Here is a 20,655-nt window from a genome sequence, read left to right as displayed (position 1 = left end):
GGCCGCTGGCGCTGCATGGCGACGACGCTACATTGTGGCACACTCTCCCACAGTCTGTTCGCCTGTGCCACCATGTGGTTGCAAACCAGATTGTCCCTTGTCTGAGCAGGTTTTTCTTCTTCTGCATGCCGGCCGCGACCTTTTAAATGTCGTCGGGTCCGCTGGAGACAATACAGGTGGCTGGCAAATAACACGTCACGCGTGGTAGAAGCTCAGTTGGCGGGCCAGCAGGGCCGAGCGGTGAAAGCAGCTTCGGCCAAAGGAGGCGGAACACGTCGGGTGTGCATCCTTATGTCAGCCTGGGCCAAGTGCATGCACTCTTCCAACACGGGTATTTGGTGTTGTTGTTTGGTGGCATCCAGCATGAAGCTTATGTGGTTTTGGGTTAGGATAAGGCTGTTGTCAATAGGTATCTCGAGCGTCAGGACCCGTATTACTTCCTCATCTTCGTGGCTCTTCACCAACAATGGCCTGTTCTAGGTCTTCTTAGGATATATATATATATACCTATGTCTATGTCTCGGAGTTGCGAAAGACTTGCTACTAATTCGTTTCTTTGGCGACGAGGCTTTCTGCCCTCGAGGTTTTCTCGTCAGCACGGTGAGTTTGTACGCTAACTAAATATAGGGCTGGGTGTGAAAGCTCCATGTACCTGGTAATGGTCTAATTTCATGCCTACTCTAGACTACCCGGACGTCTACCGACAATGTTGGTGGAATCTGGCCCTGATTAGGACACCATAAAACCTGAACAGGAATGTTATCTGGATCATATGCGACAAGGATATGGCTGACGTCAGGCTAAGTGTGTAATGAGCGAGCTACAGCTATGTCATGATTTGACAGTTCCAAGGTCGGTTGCCGCTTTGTTCAGTCAGCAAAGAGTACCTGAGGCCTGAGGGCAGCCTTGCAGTCTGGCAGGTCAAGGTGGTGGTGGTGGTGGTGGTGGTGGTGGATGACATGACTGGCCTTGAACTTGGCTTCAAGTGGTTAGCGCCTTGCTATTGTCTTCTGCCAGCACCACACCAGTGTTTACATACGGTACACACCCACACCCACACCCACTCCCACTCTAACGGCCTCGTGGACAAGGACAAGATTGACTCGACGCTAGGAGCATCACGTGCATATCAACAAAGATGATATTCTGGGTGGGGGGCCAGCCAGGTGGCACGGGCGACGAATCACAGCCTAGGGAGCGAAACACGCCTGGCACGCGTCAGTGTGCGATTCGACCATCCGAGCAGCAGCATCGTGTCACTGCGGGGTCGAGAGGTGGGTGAGCAGCAAGCAGTGGATATGGTGGGCGATTGTGGCAGCCGATGGTGCCGCATCGAGGCGTCTGCGTGCCCTCTGCAACGCGTGGACATGGCAGCAGCAGCAGATTGCACGGTCACCTGCCCCGCTGATTTTCGCCCATGGCAAACGGGTTCCGAAGATGGCCCGATGGGAGACTTGGGAGTCGAGGGGTCTGGACATGGTGGTTTTGGTGCTGAGGGCGTGGGTGACAATGGCCCCAAGCTCACGGCATTCTCTTCTTCTTCAGCCCTGCGCGGCGTGGGCCCACCCTCTCCACCACGTCATTGCTTCACCATCACGCCAGCCGCCCCCAACAACGATACGAGCCAGATTCGTCCGACGCCGGGACGAGTCGGGATGCGATGGCTGCCGTGCGGTGCGCCAGGCCTACTGATCCGCATGCAGGTACAGGGAGTGCTATTGTGTGCAGTCGTGGCCAAATCAGCTGGCAGCGGCAGCGTGCAAGCGGCGGGATGATTGGGCGAGAGGCATCGAGCAGCACCGGTTGACAAGGCAGGAAAACAAAGAGGCCTAATAAAAGAGCAGGGCGCATACGGCTTTGAGACACGGCTTAGGTCCAGTGCAGACAAGACGCACCGCTGCTGCGACAGACTTTTCCACCCGACGCCCACACGATGCGGAAAATGGCGGTGAAAAGCGGGCACTAGCGCCGGCCGACTCGAGCACACGCACGACGTGACCAAGTACTAAAGCTCGGCCTGCGGCACATCGCGCCCACCTGTCCGCGTCCGACAAGACTGTAGAGGGTGACTGTTGGGTACGGCCATCGCACGCAGCAGGAACCCTCAGACGACAACGACGACGACTGACGCCCTGGCCCGTCTCCGATTGCCAATTGCCCATCCGCCCTCCGCCATTGACACCTCTCCCACAGACAAGCTTCCCCCCCACGCAGCCATGTGGAGAACTGGCCTGCTCTACCTCGACCGCGGGGACAGCTCCATCCTAAACGCCCTCCGCAACGCCGGCTACGACACGCAGAACCAGCCCACATCGCCCTCGCGCACCCCGCGCCGCTTCTCCATGGCCAGCGACACGGAGAGCGCCCTCGAGGGCAAGCTCAAGCATGACATCAAGGCCCAACAGGGCGTCCAGCACTGGGTCATGCCTTCAGATGTCAACGGCCTCAAATTTGCCAGCCCCCGCGCCAGCCCCCGCACCAGGGCCATTGACCCCGCCGACGCACTCGGCCTGGCCACTGACGCTACCCTGTTCGAAGAGCCCGTCCTCTATTCGCTGGATCGAATAAAGGAAGACACGCACAACCCCGACTACTTTGCCTACGACCACCTGCAAAAGTCGCCTTCGCTCAAGGACGACTGTGACGAGCCTGTCCATGTGCACAAGCGCCGCCCTTCGCACCTCCGCACCCCTTCCACCCCCACCATCGAGTCGCGCCTTGCCAGTGCACAAAAAGCCTCGCGCTCCCTGCCCCTCCGTGCAAAGACAAACGAGGGGCTCCTGCAGCTGCAAGCAAACACGTCCAAGCCCCAGCGCTCCGCAAACACACACCAGCGCAGAATCTCGCTCGGCCTCCCCATCAAGGCTGCCAATACCCCCGGCGAAACCTCCCGCCTCTCGAGCCCAACAAACACTCGTTCCCTCCACCCAGCCACACCAAAACGCCTGCCAAAAAAGACAGGCACCGCAACAGCCATCCAGCAGGAGCGCGATCTAGAATACAAGCACCGCCACACCTTCATCGGCACCGCCTCGCTCGATGATTTCCTAGAAGTCCTCGACGTCTCGCCCGACCACATCACAAACAAGGACGCAATCATAAGAGCCTTTATCCTGCTAGCCTCCAGCGAGCGATTGCTTGCTCGCCAAGCATCGCTCAAGCCCGATGGATGGAGCGTCATTGCCCGCACCTCTGCCGAAACCGTAAACAGCGACTACGTCGAACAAGCACATGCCAAGCTCGGCTCCATTGTCCTCCGCCAATTCCTCGACCTCATCACCTTCAACGAAGACGAAGAAGCAAACGCTATGAGCGTCGTCGAAGCCTTCACTGCCGCAAGCCACTTGGACACACAAGCCAGCAAGGCTTCAGGGAGTAAGGCCAAAGCCTTTCGTAAATGGATGGTAAAAGCGCTACCCCACTAGGGTCACTGCTTTTATTTTTCTTACTTGTTTTCATTTTCAGTACATCTCTCTACCCTTCTCATGATAATGCGACACGATGATGCCGAATGTCTTATGTTATTACTACATAGCCCTTCCCCTTCCCTTCTCCCATCCAAATTTCTACTTTTTCTTTCCTCACCCCCCATCCCGCTCAGCCCATTAGATTAGTAACCCCTTCTCCTAAAACCTCCTCTCCGACATTAGGATAGTCCCCGCCACTCACACCTTGTTTTCAAGGCGCGGCTACCGAAAAGAATAGATCCACTTCGAAGCCAAACACTACCCTTCTCAAACACGTCCACACCCGTCTTGTAGTTTCCGATTACAGATACCCCGATAACATTGTTATATTACCACAGAATCTAAATGTATATTTCGCCATTTCTTCGCCGCCGTTAACCTTGATCGTGCCTCTGACAGTTTTGTAGTTTCACTATCGGCATCTCGACGCTCCCTTCTGCGCCCTCTCCTCGACGACGTATGCGAAACCGTAACGCTGTATTCAGACGCTGCCATTGACGAGTCCCCTGTCCTACCCCTACGCTTCACCCCAGACTTTAGCACAAGTCCTTCGCCCCAAGCCGAATTCTTTTGATTATCCTCTGTGACCCTGCATTCGATCTACGGAGAGATATAGTAACAAGTGTCTGATCCAATGCTTCTCTGGTTACCCTCCATACTGAGCAAGCATAGCGTCAACCTCAAGAATGGGAGCTGTGGAAAGTATCCACTTGTACTTCAAAAATAGTGTACAATGTGTATGGGAAATGGAAGTGACTGGTGCACTCGAACTTCGCTGATTGACAAGTGATGATATGACGCGGCAACTGAGCCTTGAGAAAGACTAGCGTCGGCACTACGGAAGTGTCTACTGTTAAAGAGTCGTCAGTTACTATCTAGCCTTGCCCAAGCGACTAGGTCGAACCCCCCTCCCATGGACTTGGAATGTTTCGTTTTATAGCAGCATAGTGTTCTCCATCTCTGGAAAAGCAAGTTGTTTTCACAGAGGAATCAAATTGATCAATCTCATGTAAAGTCTGTTGCAGCACCCGTTCTTGATTGACGTCATATCCTCGAGCAAAAGTGATCTTTTCCAAGCATGACCATAGTCCACATTACTGATGCCAAGTACTTGTGTATGTATCTACGTCCTTGTTCCAGACCCGGACCAACACGTTCGAGAACCCCCAACCCTCGGGGCAAATGCATGGGGCGTCAAGCGTTGACGGCTTGGAAACACAACCCCACATGGTCGCTTTTTACACTAGAAACAGATTATAGAAAATCATTTCTGTTCTATAGTCTCCTATAATATGTATCAAATCAATACATGCATGCCTTCTCTAGCTCTACATGTTGCGCAGGGAAATGCCCATACCAGTCTGACAGTAGTATGCAGTCTCAACACCCAGACAACACACTGCTTCAGCAGTGCAAACCGAATAGCCACAACCTGCACCACAAGAGTTATTGGCTCTGCGTCACTCTGTGGCGCTAAAACAGACGTGTTGGGCGATCCTCTAACCTTGGGGCAGCCATTGCAAACTGGGACTGGCTAGTCGCGTCGTTTGCTTGTTCCAAGAAGCTTGGAGCCGTCATGGTACCATGGGCAGATAGTTGACCCAGAGCTATATGCATCTTGTAGCGCTATCAATGGCAGTATGCAAAACAAGATTGGAGATCCGGAAGAGAGATGCCATGCCATGCCCCGCTCCTCGTCAAGGTAACTAGTCCGGTTCTTGGTCTTCGTCATCGCGTTCACACTAAGTTGTGCGGTCAGAGACAACTATAAATATGTCCAGATTATGGACTGACTATGAATCTGATTCTGCTGCAAACGAATCTCAGCGAACATTCACTTTAAAGTCAAAAAAAACTAGATACATACCTCTCTTACTGTATCCACATTTACAACAACATATACCACACAATGCCATCCAGCACCGTTCGTACCCTCCTCCTGTCCATCGCTCATTCTCTCTGGCCTCACCGCTGACGTTGCCCAAAGAGAAACATTTTACTCTACTTCCTTGCTATTTGGCTACCCTTCCTGCCCGTTTTCATGCTGCGTGGCTGCGGTGCAGACGTCCTGATTAACATCGCGTTGGACCTGCTCGGATGGATCCCAGGTGTAATTCATGCATGGTACATCATTAGTCAGAGCGAGAAGCGGGAGTATGTTAGTGTTGACCCCGGATATGGAAGGGGATATGGTTACCGGGAGAAGATGATGAGGTATTAGAGGAAGATGGTGGGAATCTGGCCAAGTTTGAAGAGAAAGATGGAGAAGGGCGATGTTTTTCAAATCAACAGTACGCACATAGACTACGGGGATGATACTCTAAAAACCTGTGCAAGGCATTCTAGCAGTTTAGGAAGTGCTTTGCTACGAAGATTAAGGAGATTGGTCGAGCAGCAATACAAGATACTTGAAAGACATGACTAAGTCAAGACCCCAGTTTTACTCAATCTCCACCCATCGACGAAAAGCTACATGTGCCATGTATTTAGGACAGCTTGGCAAAAAGCCTCATGGACCTTATGCGCTGCTCGCCGGTTTTCGTGGGGGCATTACCGGGGGGTTATTCAACCCTTGAACTCGCCATGTTTAGTTTTCGTACAGTAAGGTGCATATCAATATCAACTCCCAGTCGTCAGATGAACCCAGGTGAACGGAGACAGCAAAAAAAGATAGTTATAAGCCGTGAAATAGTTCAATATATTCATAGAGAAAAGAAGGGTGGTTAACAGTTTCCTTGACCAAAGTCGACAACGTCTGTTACCCTATTTACATAATCACGGTCCCGCTTCTGGTTTAGCAGCTGCCCGCACCGTTCGGGGTACCGCTCTTGTACGCACCCGCACTGTCTCCAAGGCACTGGGCTACAACATGTTAGTCTCGCGCCACTAGAAATTTTAGAGCAGCCAACTTACCAACAGTGACCAACTTGAGGTTGTTGTTCTTGGCCCAGTTGATCAACCAGGGCGTCAATGTGTTAACGGTAGAAGAGTAGGCTAGCAAGTTTGTTAGCATATGTTCTTTCTCTTTTTTTTCTTTTCTAAAAGAATCTCAGAATGGAAGACTCACTCTCGTGCATGAGGGTAATGTGGCCGTTGCCACCCGCACCCGCCTGCTGGAACTTCTGCTGGCTCTGCTGGGGGGTCTTGCCGTTCCAGTCTTCACTGTCGACATCGGCCGTGATGACACGGTAGCCCAGGTTGCGCATGGTTGGCAACACATTGCCACCTGTGGCGAGGTAAGGGGGTCGCATATATGTGGGCTTGACGCCAATAATATTGACGAGGGCCTGCTCAAGACGCGACATCTGGCTGGTCAAATCGTTTGAAGATAGCGAGCCAAAGTTCTGCGGGTGTGTCCATGTGTGAGAGGCGATTTGGTGGCCCGACTTGTATGCGTTTTGGAGTGCGTTTCTTTGGTTGTAGATACAGCCGTACAGTGTGCCCGTGACAAAGAAGGTTGCCTTGGCACCGCCTGCATTCAAAGTGTTGACAAGTTGCTGGGTTAGCTGCGATGGACCATCATCGTAGGCGAGGGCAATTTGGCCAGGTGCTACGCATTTAGTGATGACCTTTGGATATGTTAACTTGGATGCAAGGGCAGGGTGTCACGTCAAGAAACGCAAGCGGATCTGCATACCTGTCCTGCAGCCGGCCCACTCTGCCTAATCACGTTCAGAGGATCAGGAATAGGTGTTGCAACAGCAACGGTAGCCAAGGCCGCGACGAGAAGAGACTTGAGACCCATGTTTCCTAGTGTTTTCCTGATGTTCAAAGTTGAGTTGCTTGGAAGATGATGAGGATTCAATGTGTCCTACAGCTACCATATACTTAAGTACAAGAGCCAAGATTGCTCTCCGGTACTAAATGTCATGTCAGAGAAGCTTGGAATCTCTTGGCTCGTTTATGGCAAACAATGCCGTCCGACCGGGCTATCGGAAGCGGCTGTGACCCCTGATCGGGTGCATCCGCGTGATTCTCGAAACACAAGTGGCCCAAATAGATCCGGGGTGAATGACCTTGAAACGATCGCCTCCTGGTCTACAACTGAATTTACTTGACTTGAGCAGAGTGGGCTGGAGAGAATATCACGATTCTAGTGCCCTTTCAGTCCGCCATGCGAGCAGCAAGACTTTGCCCATCAACACATATTACACCTGGTTCGAATATGATGCCAGATGAAAATCTCCGCGATATGTTTCATGCAATTGCCGCCGGCTAATGAGACCCCCGCAAGGAGAGGCTTGGGTCTGCGCAATGTGGAGCTCGTGTAATTGAACATCAAATTGGTAGCATACTAGATACGCCACGATCGTAATTGTGCAAGTTCTGGAATGTTGTTGCAACATTCTATTAATGTTAGCTTGTAGACCCGCATGTGGCTGGTCTCAATTTGAAACTTGATTTCCCCCCACCTTTGCCGACTGCTATAGTATATGTAAAGCATAGTAATTTAAACACAACCCATTGGGCCGAGGTCGATTTGCAATTTTCGCCCAGGTGACGCATGATTTTATGAGCAATAACCCCACCGGTACTGTTTTCACTTGCCAAGCATAATGTTTATCCGCATCTATTATGCCCTCGGATTCTATAATGGGTATTCTGTTCGTAGACTACACCAAATACATCTTAGCCTTGCAGTAGAGGACTTCGAAAATATGACCTAGTCACATCTACACAGTCATGGCTGGTGGTAGCGCTAGAGTGAACATCCTTCTCTATTCATATGCATCGATAGTCGCTGGACACAATTGTAGTAATTGTGAGATACCGAAGCAATCCATAGAAAATGCTGAGCTGGGAGAAACATATCAATTTATAATACGAGGACATGTAAAGCTAGTAGGCGTCTATGACAATTGGGGCTGTTGGAAAATAGAACCGAAAAACATCAAACTAGGTTTTATCCGGAACGAACCCGTTTCACCTGAGAGCTGGCATTGCGTACAGTTTACTACCAAATTAAAAACTCCTCCTGTCGCTCCCGACATCAATCTTCATCCGCTGAACAGCGATGATAGGATTGAACCTTCGTCTGCCTCTCAGCCATACCTTGGGGCAAGTTGCGCCATTTGTTGGTCAACTCAAGTGCAGTGCTTTTCATTGCCACCAATAGCACTAGCATCGCAACCATCAGGGTAGAAGAAACTGGCTAGTGCAATGATGATGTATGAAGCGATGAGTAAACTGCCCTCGAGATAATTGCTTCGCCCGTCCAGTACCAAGAAGTTTACAACCAGGACAGTAACGAACAAGGCAACAGTTTCAAAGATATTGAAGTACAACGTCATCTCTTTGCCCATCATCCAGCCAAGGATGACGATGACGGGCGTGATGAAGATTGCAATTTGAATCGACGAGCCGACCGCGATACCGATGGAAAGATCCATCTTATTCTTCATGGCCACCGTGACAGCTGTAACGTGCTCTGCTGCATTACCAACGATGGGGAGAATGATGAGACCAATGAAAGCTTGACTAATGCCAGAAGATTCCACCATTGGCTCTATAGCACCACTCATAAAGTCGGCACACACAGCGACAAGACCAGTACTGATCAAGAGCATGAAAATGGCCGCTTTAATGGACATGTCGGGCACCTCGTCAACTTCGTCATCCTCGTTCAACGCCAAGGCAGTTTGAGGTGAGACAGCGGGGCGATTGGCTGCGTTAGCGTAGGGCGCCGTTCGGCCAATCTGATCCGGAAGAGATCTGGAACGGCGAAGAGGTGTGCGCAGAACGGTGTTGTCACGAGGCGCCGCCATGCGAATGTTCGGAGCAGGGCCGCCAAGTGGGGCTAGATTCTGAGGATTCGAGAAGACATTGTTGGAAAGCAGGGAGGGAAGTGCAGGACGGTTGTACCTGCGCGGGTTGGTCGCAGCAGCCGTATTTTGCTGAGTGTCTTGGGCAAAGGTGACCTTGGGTGCAGGCTCGTTTGGCGCAACCTCTTTCTCGGGAATGGTACTGACCTTGTTGCGGTCACGGCGGTCCTTCTTGTGCTTTTTGTGTCTGCGTTTCCCCTTCATAATCGATTGCGAGGTATGCGAGGCAGCCTCAAAGTCACGAACGACTGGGGCATACTGATCGTTGTCCGCTTCATCGCCACTCATAATGTCGACCGAATGCCGGCGAGAAGTTCCGAACATGCTAGCGTTAGAATTGAAGACGCTGTTACTCCTCTCCCTCTCAGCCTCCAAAGGACTCTGATTGAGTTCGCCATCTGGCGAGCTCATAGCAGAAAGGGCACTCCCATCTTTGGAGCTAGCACTGGACTTGCGACGAAGTCTCTTGACCATGCGCTTCGCCTTCTTCTTCATTGTTCCATCAGAACGCGACGAGCCATCACTGTCACTGCTGCTGGAGCTGGACGAGGAGTCTGAGCTGGACGAGTCAAAAGCACCAGCAAGAACACCGGGATGGGACTCTTCATCGATGATGTGCTGCGGAGTGCTGGCATAGAGATATCTATGGCTCTTCAGCTGAAATAGAAGATAGAGACCATAGACGAGCAACAAAATGACACTCGTGCCACGACTGACGGATAGAGTCTCGTGATCGGCAATGGCATTGTCCTCAAAGGCTGCATGGAAGGCAGTAGGGAGCAGAAGACTCATAACGGCCAATGCAAGCATGACTCCGCTCATTTGAGTGACAGTATTGTTGTAGACTTGTTCTTGGTACTTGAGGCCACCCAACAAAAAGGCCATACCAAGGATAAGGAGTAGGTTCGCAAGGATAGATCCAAGCAGCGAGGCCTGTACCACCTCTATCTGGTTAGAGGCAAGCAGAATGATGAAGAGAATCAGCTCAACGGCGTTGCCGAAAGACACGTTTAGCAGTGCGCCAAGCGCGTCTCCAACGCGGGCGGCGACAACTTCGGTTGCATGCGCGAGCAAGCCAGCAAGTGGAATAATGGCAATGGCGTTCATGGAGAAGACAATCTCGGACTGCAGGTCGACGAGCTTGACGGCGATGCCAACCGGCACAAAGACTAGCAAGACATTGATCCAGCTATGTGTGACAGCATGCTTGGTGTGGGTGATGAATCGGAGGGTTCCATTCTTGACCCGCGTGAGTGAGTAGAACGGACGCTTCCCGGATTCTATGGTGGAAGATGCATTTCCATCGCTCGTGGTATTTGCACTGCCATTGCTGGAGCCTGTGGTCTTGAGATCAGGGGCAGCGCGCTTCTCATTGCTGTTGTTGTTGTCGTCGTCGGCCTGGGCGCCGTCTAAGCCTGGATGGGCGGTCGGGTGGGGGTTGTGGGTCGGGAGAACGTGGCTTGGAGTGACTGGCTTACGTCCCAAGCCAAGTGCAGACGCTGCCTTGGACTTGAAGCTGCGTATAGAAGGGTCGTCGGGTTCTCCCATCGGTTTTGGTGTGAGGATATGTGAGGGGGGAAGGAGTACAAGTAAAATGTACTCGATGGTTGCTGGCCAGAGCAAGTGGCCAAGGAAGTGAAGCGGCAGCCGGGGCCTTATCTATGCGCCGCGGTAAGCTTAGCCGGCTTGGTCTGTGACACGGGCGCCTGATCCCAGCGAATGACGTCGGTCTTTCGCCTCACGCTTCTTCCCCGGTACAGCCTCAGTGGCGCTGACGCATGTGTGTATTTCTTTTCTGCGGGTGCATTGCTTGTTTGAAGACAGAAGCCAGAAGCCACCCTTGGAAACTTTTTGAGCTTCTCTTCGTCATGGATTGCTCGAATCCTACATCCTTAAAGGGGTTTAATTTGTTCATTTCGAAAATTCCTTGTTATTCTTTACTATGCCTGGGATGGGTGATTATGATTCGTTGCATAGAAGCAGAATAAGTAGAGAGAAAGACTTGTTACGCGTTGCTTCTATGAGTCGGTGAACTTTTTTGAATCTGAGAATTGCAAAATCTTATAATACGGGTCGAGCAATGTCCCACTAAAAGCTTTGTAATCTTGTCTAGCACTATCTAACGCCATGTAGCGTGTTCATCATGCGTAATTCAGCATGTTCTTAGACCAGACAAGACGACTGGCTATACCGTTAAGACACCCTCAAAGATTCCTGGCCTCCCTGACCCTCTGACCTCTCAGTCACTGATGGAGTTTTCTTAGGAGCAAACATTGCCCTCCCAGCTCTCTTCAAGCCAAGTACGTAAGGATTCGGGCGTGGTGAAATAGTCGTAAGAATCGGTACCGGTGCGTCTAGCTCAAGCTTAACACCTTCACTGCCATCCTCAACACTGTTGCGGCTCTCGGCCAAAGTGAGCCGTTGTAACTCGACTTCGGAGTCATTTGTAGCAGCCAGACCTGGTGATATGGATCTGGTCACCGAGCTTTTGCGACGCGGGCTTTTCTTAATAAGACTAATCAAGCCCCCCATATTCTGTAAAGCAGTGATATCTTTCTTGCTCACTGGACTAATGGCTAGAAGGACGACTTGGTCATTTAGGCTTCCGATGCGGGCTATAGCCATCGCATCTAGTTGACCTAACCATGAATACTATAACACTAGGAGAACTGTAGATCAAACGTCCCGTTAGATCGTTCTCCCTAAAATGGGAGACTTCGGGAGAAAACAAAGTAAGCATGCTTCGATTCGCGAAGAACACGGATGTATTTAGCAGTTGTTCAAAGTTGTTGAAAGTTCGATATCAGCTTAGATTCACGCCACGAAAGCGAGTGTTACAAGTAACAAGAAGGATTCTCTCCTTGACAAATGACGAGATGGCTGAAGGCCTATGGACGTCCACGTCAGAAGGTAATGATCATCGCGGGGCTAGGTCACGTGATGTGCCATCCCGCCAAGGGCAACCATCCGAGGGATGGCAGGACGCCTTGGGATGGCAGCCATCCCCAACATCACAACTATCCCAGGGATGGCAGGGAAGTAAGGGATGGCAGGACCAAAGGCAACGGATATAAGAATGGGTTAGATTTCATTATTACATTCGTTGTGGTTAACTTAAATTGTACTTTCTTACTAGTATCTTTACTTAATAAGATTGTTATAAGTTAGTCTATTAAATAGATTAGTCTTATTAAACCCTTCTTAAGTACGCTAACTCCACTATATCGCCAGATAAGCCTTACGGAATACTAACGTAATACTTACCTGCCTTAGTGCGGACTAGGATAGAGAAGTATAGACCCTTACCCTATGTAATACTTTAACTACCTACGGATTTAGTGGAAGGAGGATTAACCAGCAGCGTCCGAATAAGATTGAACTATGTTAGGAAATTCAAGCGAATATGTTCACATCCTAGGCTCGGCGCCTAAGGGAGATGTTAATATGACTAGTAGTACCTAAGGGGGAAATAACGAGCCGGCTGTTACAAGTAACAAGAAGAATTCTCTCCTTGACAAGTGACGAGATGGCTGAAGGCCTATGGACGTCCACGCCAGAAGGTAATGATCATCGCGGGGCGAGGATCACGTGATTGACATCACGCCAAGACGACCGTCAGACGCTAGTATGTGATGGCAGCAATCCTTTGATGGCAGCCATCAGGACATCAGGCCAAGCAACGGAAAAGTCGTGATGGCAGTGATGGCAGGACTGGAAGCAATGAGGATATAAGGATGGATGGATTTCATTATTACTCTCGTTGTGGTCAACTCAAATTGTACTTTCTTACTAGTATCCTTACTTAACAAGATTGTCACAAGTTAGTCTATCAAATAGATTAGTCTTGTTAAACCCTCCTTAAGCACGCCAACTCCACTGCATCGCCAGACAAGCCTCACGGAACACTAACGTAATACTCACCTGCCTTAGTGCGGACTAGGATAGAGAAGTATAGACCCTTACCCCGTGTAACACTTTGACCACCCACGGATCCAGTGGAAGGAGGATTAACTAGCAGCGTCCGAATAAGATTGAACTATGTTAGGAAATTCAAGCGAATATGTTCACATCCCAGGCTCGGCGCCTGAGGGAGATGTTAACATGACTGGTAGTACCTAAGGGGGAAATAACGAGCTGGCGGCAGGGAGCCCCGAGTACGAACTCGTCAATCTTAGACGCGAGAGCCAAGCCTAAGCAAGGCAGATGGCTGAGTTGCAGAATACGATTAACTAACTTATGGGTCAACTAATGGCCACCCTGAACGAGAAACCACTTAAGAAGCCGAAAATGGCAACCCTAGAAAAGTACGATGGAAGTCGCACCGAGTTGCGGACATTCCTTACTAACATCGACTTGTATTGTGAATTTAACGAGGTACCTAACGACTAGGAGAAAATCCTCATGGCTAGCACCCATATGAAAGGACGAGCGTCAAGCTGGATGCAGCTATACGTGGAGGACTATCTGTCAGACATCGAAAAAAGAGGAACAAAGGACGAGACGCGTGCCTTGTTCACTAGTTGGGCCGAGTTCAAGAAAGAGATAGGACACATCTTTGGGGAAGTGGATGCTTAGAACTAGGCAGAGAAAGCGATAACTCGCCTGAAGCAGACCAGTTTAGTATTAGTGTACACAGCCGAGTTCAAGCAGCTACAGGCACGAATCGACTAGGACGACGCAGCACTTCGAACGGTGTTCGAAGTAGGTCTGAAGGAAAATGTTAAAGACGGACTTGTACATTACGATAAACTAAATACGCTTTATGCGCTGATCGAGTTAGCGACACGCATTGATAATAGGCTGTGGGAAAGAAACTAATAAAAGAAATAATTTCAACCCACGGTGGCCAACACAAGGAAGCAGCGTAGCCGGTTTGATAAAGATGGCGACACTATTATGACCGGTAAGGTATAAGATAAGTCTAAGGATAAGAATAGAAAACCCTGAGGACAGTATAATGACGGACTCTCCACGGAAGAACGTAAGAAGCGTTATGATAGTAAGGCATGTCTCCGATGCGGTGAAGTAGGACACTTCCGCAGAGATTGCCCAAAAAACGAAGTTAGATAAGGAGCGGTCAAGATTGGGATGATTCGGATACCAACACTATACCTAACTGAGGAGCTAGATGAAACCCTCAGCGACCTAGACCTGTATGAAGAAGCAAGATAAGCCACTGACGAGGCGTTTGAGCTAGTATAAGAGGCAATAGGACTCCAAGACTTTAAGTGGGACGCACTACTACTAATGGATTGGCAGATTGAAGGGGCCGAAGTACTACGCCGCCTAAGAAATTAATAGTGCTGGATCTGCGGACTAACTACGCACTAAGCTAACGATTGCGACTGTAATGGAAGAGTCATAATCTTGGGACCCCGAGCAGATGAGATTGCCTGCAGGGCTGCCCAGGAATAACCTAGGTTTAAGGAACCTGATGACGAGGAGACACCTCGGACGTTCAAGGAGCGGATGGAGTAATACGAGCGCCTATGTTGGGTCGACTGCCTAAGACAGTGTGATTACTACTTGAGGAAGCGAGAAGAAACTAGAGACAACGAGGACGATTGCTGCTATACCAATTTATAGCATAACGAGTGTCGCGTACAGCATTGCCACATGTACTAGCCCGGAGAAAAGGAAGCTTACGAAGAGTTGTGCTGGATCAAGTGCACGATTAATTGCTAATTCTATAAGGAACAACGACGGAAAGCTAGAAGGGTAGACGATTACTATCACAGCACGATTTCCGCGGAAGAATGTATAGTAAAAAACTGCAGAATGCATAGGGCCTAAGTACGGGAAACGCCAGTAGAGCATAATAAACTCCTATGGACGCATTGTAGGAAAGGATGCGCTATGCACTGATAACAGTTCGAGGATGCTTGATAGGTAGGCAACCACTACTATAGTACTCTATTAGCGAACATTTATGAGGCAAAGGATTGCCTGATTTATAAGAGCAGGAAGCCGGAACTAAGGAAGAGGACCACGCAACGAAAGGTGCCCTATGAGAATATCTATTGGAGCTTCTGCTACAACGACTAGTATACGATACACTATTCTGCTAAGGTAGGCGAAGGCTACTTCCTAAAGAAGAAGGGAAGCAGACAGTTAAAAAACTAGGATGCTACTAGGGACAGGGTCACGCTGGCAAAGGCAGTCCTAAAACGACCCTTAGACAAGTACAGGAAGAAGGAGCAAAAGAATTACAATTGAAAGCCACAGTACTTATAGACGGACATGAGGTGTTAGCGCTTATAGATAGTGGGGCCGCACGAACCGTCATATCGCCACGAGTAGTGGAAGGAAACAATATACCCTATCGGAATAAGAAGGTACCGATGCGAGTGGTATTAGCCGACGATAGTCCCACGACATACGGGAACGGCTGGATCTGACTTGAGACCGAGGCAGTAACGTTACGCCTGGCTGGTTAAGAAAGCCGAGAAAAGATTAGCATTATGGATCTTGGAGAGACCGAGATGATAATTGGCTACGATTGGTTGTTGAAGCACAACCCTGCTATCGATTGGTAAAAGAAGACATTACTTAGCTGAGAGCCTGTGCATAAGGTTGCTAGAGTACGATACGAGATACGCCCGACGAATTAGCGCGCAACCTAGGACGGGAGATTCGGCATAATCTTACCGCATAAGATCGCGAGAATCTATGCGAAGGACCCTTAGAGCGTAGGAGTCATTTGGATACGGTAGATCGTGACTATGAAGGAAGGATTAGTACTATAGTTGGCGATTCCAACAGAATACTAAACGGACGAGTTCAGAGAACTGTTCGAGGAAAATGAGGCAATGGACCTAGTAGACCATTAGGATTGGGATCACGAGATTATCCTTGATGAGGGAGCTAAGTTGAGCCTAGGACTAATGTACCCTATAGCGCCCGAGCACGATACTGAGCTGCGGGATTATATCTAAAAGAACTTAAAAAAGGGATTTATCTGACCGGGATCAGGCCTGATGGCCTCACCTATCTTATTTATAAAGAAATCTAACGGGAAGTGGCGACTATGTGTCGACTTTAGAAGGTTGAACAGTGTAACTCGGAAGAACTAATATCCCTTACCACTCATTACAGAGCTTATGGATCGACTCTAGGGAGCTAAGTGGTTTACAAAGTTCGATGTTTAGGAAGGATTTTACCGAATCAGGATTAAAGAAGGTCACGAATGGATGATAGTGTTTAAAACGAAGTACGGACTCTTTAAGTATACGGCTATGCCGTTCGGATTAACGAATGCGCCGGCAACCTTTTAATTAGTCATTAACAACGCTCTCCACGAGTACCTCGGAATCTTTGTTACCGCGTATCTAGACGACGTACTAGTGTACTCCAGCGGCATACGCGAAGAATATGTCGAGCATGTTAAGAAGGTCTTACGGAAGCTTAAGGAATACAAGCTATACCTTCAACCAGGAAAGTGTGAATTCCACACATAGGAAACGGAATTCCTTAGATTTATCATATTAACCGAAGGCGTGAAAATGAACCCAAAGAAGATACAGACTGTATAGGAATGGCCAAAACCTAAAATACTTAAGGATATTCAGTCCTTTTTAGGATTTGCGAATTATTATCGAAAGTTTATTAGAGATTACTTAAAGATTACAGCACCCCTTACGGAAGTAACAAAGAGGGAAGTAGGTTTTAAATAGGAATAGGAACATTAAGAGGCTTTCGATCGAATTAAGCAGATATTCCTGGAGGCGCTAGTACTCGAGATGTACAGCCCTCAACGACCTACTAGAGTCGAGACCGACGCGTCTGACTATGCACTCGGAGCTGTATTGTTACAGCAGTGCCTAGATGGAAAATAGAGACCAGTGTTCTACTATTCACGAAAGTTCTCTAGAGCAGAACTTAACTACGATGTTTACGATAAGGAACTACTTAGAGTAGTCGATGCCTTTAAATAATGGGAAGTGTACCTACTAGGACTCCCCGAACAGATCGAGGTTTTTACCGATTACTAGAACCTGACGAGTTTTATGACAACGAAAAAACTTAACCGACGACAAGTGCGATGGGTAGAGATGCTAGCCCAGTTCGACTTTAAGATCACGCACCGCGCAGGAACACTTAATAGAGTAGCAGACGCTTTAAGTAGAAGATCTAATTTGCGCGAAGAGGGTTATAAAGAACCACATGACGCCTTACTTAAGACAATGCCTAATAGCAGTCTAAAGTACAACCAGCTAGAACTAGCTAAGGTAGCTAAGGTGGCTAAGCAGGTAGAAACGCTACAACAGTAATGGTAGCAGCGAGCAGCCAGCTGGCAGTTCGAGCCCGACGAAGCAGGCTCTGACGAACTATTAAACGATGAACGAGAGTACTGAGATATAATTTTAAAGAATCGAATATATGTACCTCCACGCATAAGATTGAGTCTTATACAGAAACTGTATAAGTCCTAGAAATACGGACACGCAGGGATTGAAGAAATAGTTAGACGACTAGCTAAGGTATTTGCGATACTACGCTTGCGAGCGAAGGTGCAGGAAGCACTAGGCAACTGTTTGGCATGTCACTAGAACAAGCCTAAGAGACATAAGCCCTACGGCCTGTTATAACCCCTACAGCCACCATCTAGACTATAGACAAGTGTAATGATAGACTTCATAGTGAAGCTCCCGAAATCGTTAGAACTAGGATCAGCTCGATTTTGCGACACAATACTAGTAATCGTGGACCGATTAACTAAGGCAGCAAAGTTTATGCCTACGGAAGAGACTATTACAGCAGATAAATACGCGTACGAAGTCACTAAAGCACTAGTGTTAGAGCATGGGATACCTAAAGAGTTTATCACCGATCGTAATAAACTATTTACGTCTAAATACTAGAGTATATTCCTAGCGAAGTTAGGTGTTAAGAAGAAGCTTTTAATAAGCTTTTATCCAGAAACAGACGGCCAGACGGAAAGAACAAACTAGATATTAGAGTAGTACTTACGGATGTACGCTAACAAATTGTAGGATAACTAGGTAGAGTTGCTACTAACAGCGTAATTAGTCTATAATAGCACGAAATCCGCAACAACGAAGCACTCGCCGCACTACGCGAACTACGGATATAAGCCGGTTGCTTATTGAGACCTAAGGGACATCGAAAGTATCGCGGTAGGAGCAGACGATAAAGCGAAGCTTATGTAAGAACTGCACGAAGAATTAAGTAAGAATATAGCTTAATAAAACCTTACGATATCTAAAGCAGCGAATAAACTAAGGATTAAGGGACTAATCTTTAAGAAGGGGGATAAAGTTTTCTTGTCACGACAAAACCTGAAAACTAAACGACTATGTAGAAAATTAGACAACCTCCGAATAGAACCGTTCGAAATCCTAGAGGAAATAGGAAAAGTAAACTATAAGTTAAAACTCCTATAAGGCATACGGATCCACCCTATCTTTTATAAGAAACTTCTGGAACCAGCACCTCTAGATGCCGAGCTAGCAACGGATATAGAGCTCAAAGACGACGAGTACGAGGTTGAGGAAATTAAGAACCTACGGAAAATCGGTAGTTAGTGGAAGTACTTGGTTAAGTGGCAAGAATAGCCCGAGAGCTATAACACTTGGGAACCTGAAGGAAACCTGACGAACTGTAAGTCACTAGTACGTGAATACCACCGGAAGCACCCGGAGAAGCGAGGGGCAACCCCTTAGGGAAAAGGAAGGAATAATTAAAGGAAGGATTGAAGGAGTTAGCCTGTAACCAGTCCAGATTAGCCGATGGTTCAGATAGCGGTGGTTCGACAATAGGAAGGCCCGTACTAGGGGCAGAGTTCCCCTCGGCCTGCTCTTTCGCCCGATCCTAAAGATTTAAGATGGCAAGATCCCGATCAGCAAACTCTTGCTCTCGTGCCTCGGTCTCCAGAAGCTCGCGACGAAGACGAGAAGTTTCTGCAGCCGCACGAGAGGCCTTAGCAGCGGCTAGAGCCTGACGCTCCTCAGCACGCGTAATCTCTAATCGTTTTTTGCGCTTTTCGGCTTGAACCTTATCCCACTCCTCCTCAGACACGAAAAGACTGCACGCAGCAGTAATAGAAATACAGCCAGCATAACGCCTAGTGGCAGTATCTACGAAACAACGAAGGTTCTTCTCTTCACAGCGCTTATAACGAAAGGTTATTTCGTTCCCCTGCTCTTTTACACGGTCAGCACGAGCGCGACGCTCGGAAGTTGAATCCTGGGCACGAACACGGCGAGAAGATTGGACCTTGGGTATAGTTAGGAAGGCTACGAGGCAGAGACGGCTATAACGAGTGGACGGGCTCTGACCTTATATGCAGCCGGCGTCTCAACACGCGGCACGGGGAAACGATATTCTAGGGTATCGGGACGATAGCCCTAAGAGGGGAGGTAATGTTATAAGTAACAAGAAGAATTCTCTCCTTAACAAGTGACGAGATGGCTGAAGGCCTATGGACGTCCACGCCAGAAGGTAATGATCATCGCGGGGCGAGGATCACGTGATTAACATTACGCCAAGACGACCGTCAGACGCTAGTATGTGATGGCAGCAATCCTTTGATGGTAGCTATCAGGACATCAGGCCAAGCAACGGAAAAGTCGTGATGGCAGTGATAGCAGGACTAGAAGCAATGAGGATATAAGGATGGATGGATTTCATTATTACTCTCGTTGTGGTTAACTTAAATTGTACTTTCTTACTAGTATCCTTACTTAACAAGATTGTCACAAGTTAGTCTATTAAATAGATTAGTCTTGTCAAACCCTCCTTAAGCACGCTAACTCCACTGCATCGCCAGACAAGCCTCACGGAACACTAACGTAATACTCACCTGCCTTAGTGCGGACTAGGATAGAGAAGTATAGACCCTTACCCCGTGTAACACCGGCGGCAGGGAGCCCTAAGTACGAACTCGTTAATCTTAGACGCGAGAGCTAAGCCTAAGTAAGACAGATAGCTAAGTTGCAGAATACGATTAACTAACTTATAGGTTAACTAATGGCCACTCTAAACGAGAAACTACTTAAGAAGCCGAAAATAGTAACCTTAGAAAAGTATAATAGAAGTCGCACTAAGTTGCGGATATTTCTTACTAATATTAACTTGTATTATAAATTTAACGAAGTACCTAACGACTAGAAAAAGATTCTTATAGCTAGCACCTATATAAAGGGACGAGCGTTAAGCTGGATATAGCTATACGTGGAGGACTACCTATTAGATATTAAAAAAAGAGGAATAAAGGATAAGACGCGTACCTTATTTACTAGTTGGGCCGAGTTTAAGAAAGAGATAGGATATATCTTTAGGGAAGTAGATGCTTAGAACTAGATAGAGAAAGCGATAACTCGCCTAAAGCAGACTAGTTTAGTATC

The 20,655-nt window shown here is 48.5% G+C and overlaps 8 protein-coding genes across 8 annotated transcripts; 6 read left to right on the top strand and 2 right to left on the bottom strand.

Annotated features, from left to right (window-relative positions):
• Window positions 1-819: 819 nt before the first annotated feature.
• COCSADRAFT_245468 (uncharacterized protein) lies at window positions 820-1,996 on the top strand. The gene is made up of 3 exons (XM_007705781.1): window positions 820-852; window positions 913-1,040; window positions 1,114-1,996. Exon 3 carries the CDS (start codon window positions 1,299-1,301, stop codon window positions 1,773-1,775), a length of 477 nt encoding a protein of 158 aa, XP_007703971.1. The 5' UTR covers window positions 820-852; window positions 913-1,040; window positions 1,114-1,298; the 3' UTR covers window positions 1,776-1,996.
• On the top strand, window positions 1,997-3,923 carry COCSADRAFT_245464 (uncharacterized protein). The gene is made up of 2 exons (XM_007705780.1): window positions 1,997-3,814; window positions 3,875-3,923. Exon 1 carries the CDS (start codon window positions 2,217-2,219, stop codon window positions 3,423-3,425), a length of 1,209 nt encoding a protein of 402 aa, XP_007703970.1. The 5' UTR covers window positions 1,997-2,216; the 3' UTR covers window positions 3,426-3,814; window positions 3,875-3,923.
• Window positions 3,924-5,278: 1,355 nt separating this feature from the next.
• Window positions 5,279-5,913, top strand: COCSADRAFT_40290 (uncharacterized protein). The gene is made up of 2 exons (XM_007705468.1): window positions 5,279-5,391; window positions 5,455-5,913. The coding sequence occupies exons 1-2, from the start codon at window positions 5,377-5,379 to the stop codon at window positions 5,686-5,688; spliced, it is 249 nt and encodes an 82-aa protein (XP_007703658.1). The 5' UTR covers window positions 5,279-5,376; the 3' UTR covers window positions 5,689-5,913.
• Window positions 5,914-6,147: 234 nt separating this feature from the next.
• Window positions 6,148-7,212, bottom strand: COCSADRAFT_193323 (carbohydrate esterase family 4 protein; the record flags this gene model as incomplete). The annotated part of the gene is made up of 4 exons (XM_007705779.1): window positions 6,148-6,329; window positions 6,381-6,461; window positions 6,535-7,036; window positions 7,105-7,212. 4 exons carry the CDS (start codon window positions 7,210-7,212, stop codon window positions 6,262-6,264), a joined length of 759 nt encoding a protein of 252 aa, XP_007703969.1. The 3' UTR covers window positions 6,148-6,261.
• A 965-nt stretch (window positions 7,213-8,177) lies between these two features.
• Window positions 8,178-10,994, bottom strand: COCSADRAFT_40289 (uncharacterized protein). Its single transcript, XM_007705467.1, has one exon. It carries the CDS (start codon window positions 10,835-10,837, stop codon window positions 8,552-8,554), a length of 2,286 nt encoding a protein of 761 aa, XP_007703657.1. The 5' UTR covers window positions 10,838-10,994; the 3' UTR covers window positions 8,178-8,551.
• A 1,080-nt stretch (window positions 10,995-12,074) lies between these two features.
• On the top strand, window positions 12,075-12,370 carry COCSADRAFT_245432 (uncharacterized protein; the record flags this gene model as incomplete). Its single annotated transcript, XM_007705778.1, has 1 exon — window positions 12,075-12,370. A coding segment is annotated over exon 1 (213 nt), but the record flags the coding sequence as incomplete, so codon positions are not given.
• Window positions 12,371-13,522: 1,152 nt separating this feature from the next.
• On the top strand, window positions 13,523-13,678 carry COCSADRAFT_98784 (uncharacterized protein; the record flags this gene model as incomplete). The annotated part of the gene is made up of 1 exon (XM_007705777.1): window positions 13,523-13,678. A coding segment is annotated over one exon (156 nt), but the record flags the coding sequence as incomplete, so codon positions are not given.
• Window positions 13,679-18,696: 5,018 nt separating this feature from the next.
• COCSADRAFT_40288 (uncharacterized protein) lies at window positions 18,697-19,147 on the top strand (the record flags this gene model as incomplete). The annotated part of the gene is made up of 2 exons (XM_007705466.1): window positions 18,697-18,829; window positions 18,896-19,147. Coding segments are annotated over 2 exons (210 nt in total), but the record flags the coding sequence as incomplete, so codon positions are not given.
• Between the last annotated feature and the right edge of the window lie 1,508 nt (window positions 19,148-20,655).

Source organism: Bipolaris sorokiniana (assembly GCF_000338995.1).
Source record: "Bipolaris sorokiniana ND90Pr unplaced genomic scaffold COCSAscaffold_14, whole genome shotgun sequence".
Classification (NCBI taxonomy): Eukaryota; Fungi; Ascomycota; class Dothideomycetes; order Pleosporales; family Pleosporaceae; genus Bipolaris; species Bipolaris sorokiniana.
The sequence above is the reverse complement of the archived record's forward strand: the minus strand, read 5'-3'. Positions and strand labels throughout refer to the sequence as shown.

What these genes read in the sequence shown, in the direction of transcription:
- COCSADRAFT_40289 (XM_007705467.1), bottom strand. Translation starts at nt 10,837, where the DNA reads ATGGGAGAACCCGACGACCCTTCTATACGCAGCTTCAAGTCCAAGGCA.
- COCSADRAFT_245468 (XM_007705781.1), top strand. Translation starts at nt 1,299, where the DNA reads ATGGTGGGCGATTGTGGCAGCCGATGGTGCCGCATCGAGGCGTCTGCG.
- COCSADRAFT_245464 (XM_007705780.1), top strand. Translation starts at nt 2,217, where the DNA reads ATGTGGAGAACTGGCCTGCTCTACCTCGACCGCGGGGACAGCTCCATC.